Raw genomic sequence first — 1,510 nt, forward strand, 5'->3', positions numbered from 1 at the left:
GTCGTGTAGTCGCTTGTTTGGATTTTCCTTTGCTGCTTCCATTACTTGTTTATTTCTTTGCTGCTTCCATTAACTTGTTTATTTTCCAATTTGTTCTGTAGTGGGGCTTTCTGCCGAAGTGACCGGCATGGATAACTTGTACCAAACCTTTCTTCAGGATGACGAAGGCGAGGAGACTGGAGGGCAACAGGAGACGGTCCCTCCGGAAGTGCCTCCTCCTGAAGTCGTCACATCTGCCAAAGTTGCTACTCCTACTTCCGAAACCCCAATTCCTGCCGAGGTTCCAATTCCCGGGCACTCGTCCTCTTCTCGTCGGGAGGAAGAAGAAGAATTGTCCGTCATCCCCACCCCCAAGAGACAGAGGTCGCAGTCTAGTCCCGAGGGGGTTTTGACTGTCATGGAAAGGAACTTTGTCGCCGGGACCTTCATAGATGCCCAGCTGCTTCCGGGCACAGAGGATCATTTCCATGGCACCGACCTCTCGGGGCAGGCTCGGTGGATGTACCGTACTCTTCTTCGTGGCGCGGCCATTGCCCGGAAGGCTGAGTTTGAGCTTTCTGGTATGGCCTCGCTTCGTCGGAAGCTTGAGTCTGCGGTTGATGCCAATAACAAATACAAAACCCAAGTGAAAACGCTTCAAGATCAGTTAGTTGAAGCGGGGAACAAGCTTGACGCCTCCCAGAAAAAGGTTGCTTCAGCCGAGGAAAAGTTGAAGACTGCCGACGCCTCCGTGTCCCGTTTGACGGAACAAGAGCTGACCTTGAAGAGCCAGCTGAGCGCTGCGCAAGGTCGGGTGTCCGCTCTGGAGAAAGAGCGGGACGAGGCGGAGGCGGCCGCCAAGGCTGCCCGGGAGGAGGCTGAGCTGTTCAAGCGAAAGCACAAGGAAGTCAAGGAGCAGGGTAAGAATGCAATTTTCATGACTGAAGAGGCCCTTAAAGCTCAGGTGAAGATCGTTTCTCCGGACTTCGATGTGTCGGCGATCGGAGTTTTCAAGACCATTAAAGATGGCAAAGTTGTTGATATGCCGAAAAAGTGATGTTTGTACTATTTGAACGTCTTTTTGTTAAACTTTTGTATTGCGACTTTGGTGCCCGTTAATGGGTTTGTGGGTTCGTTTGCCCGTAAGTTTAACTATTTGTTGATATGCCGATTTACTTCGCGTTTCCGTTTACTCGCGTTGGCCGTTTATGGCGCGCGTTCTTATTGTGGTCGTTCACCGTATTTTTTGAACTGAGGGGCTCCCGGGGTGATCAGTCCCGAGGCCGCATATCATCGTTCTCACAGTGGTCGCTCAAAAGTTAGAAATTAGAAAATAACATAGGCAAATATAGCATGTAGAAATTGGACAGGCTTAATCATTGTAGCAAAGACACTGAAGTGCTATTACAAAATAGATGGCTTACGAATAGAACCTCCTTAAGTTGTCCGCATTCCATGTCCTCGGGACCTCCTTGCCATTGAGCCTTTCTAGTTTGTATGCTCCTCTTCCGATTACAGCCTTGACTCGATA

General features: G+C 49.9%; 1 protein-coding gene across 1 annotated transcript in view; it reads right to left on the reverse strand.

The window, feature by feature from the left end:
- Positions 1-1,355: 1,355 nt before the first annotated feature.
- Positions 1,356-1,510, reverse strand: part of LOC107466426 (uncharacterized) — a 1,504-nt gene continuing 1,349 nt past the window's right edge. The window contains exon 2 of the mRNA XM_016085402.1: positions 1,356-1,372. Coding sequence (XP_015940888.1) covers positions 1,356-1,372 — 17 coding nt within the window. The remainder of the gene's footprint in view (positions 1,373-1,510) is intronic.

This window comes from Arachis duranensis, chromosome 9 (assembly GCF_000817695.3).
Source record: "Arachis duranensis cultivar V14167 chromosome 9, aradu.V14167.gnm2.J7QH, whole genome shotgun sequence".
In the NCBI taxonomy this organism is placed as follows: domain Eukaryota; kingdom Viridiplantae; phylum Streptophyta; class Magnoliopsida; order Fabales; family Fabaceae; genus Arachis; species Arachis duranensis.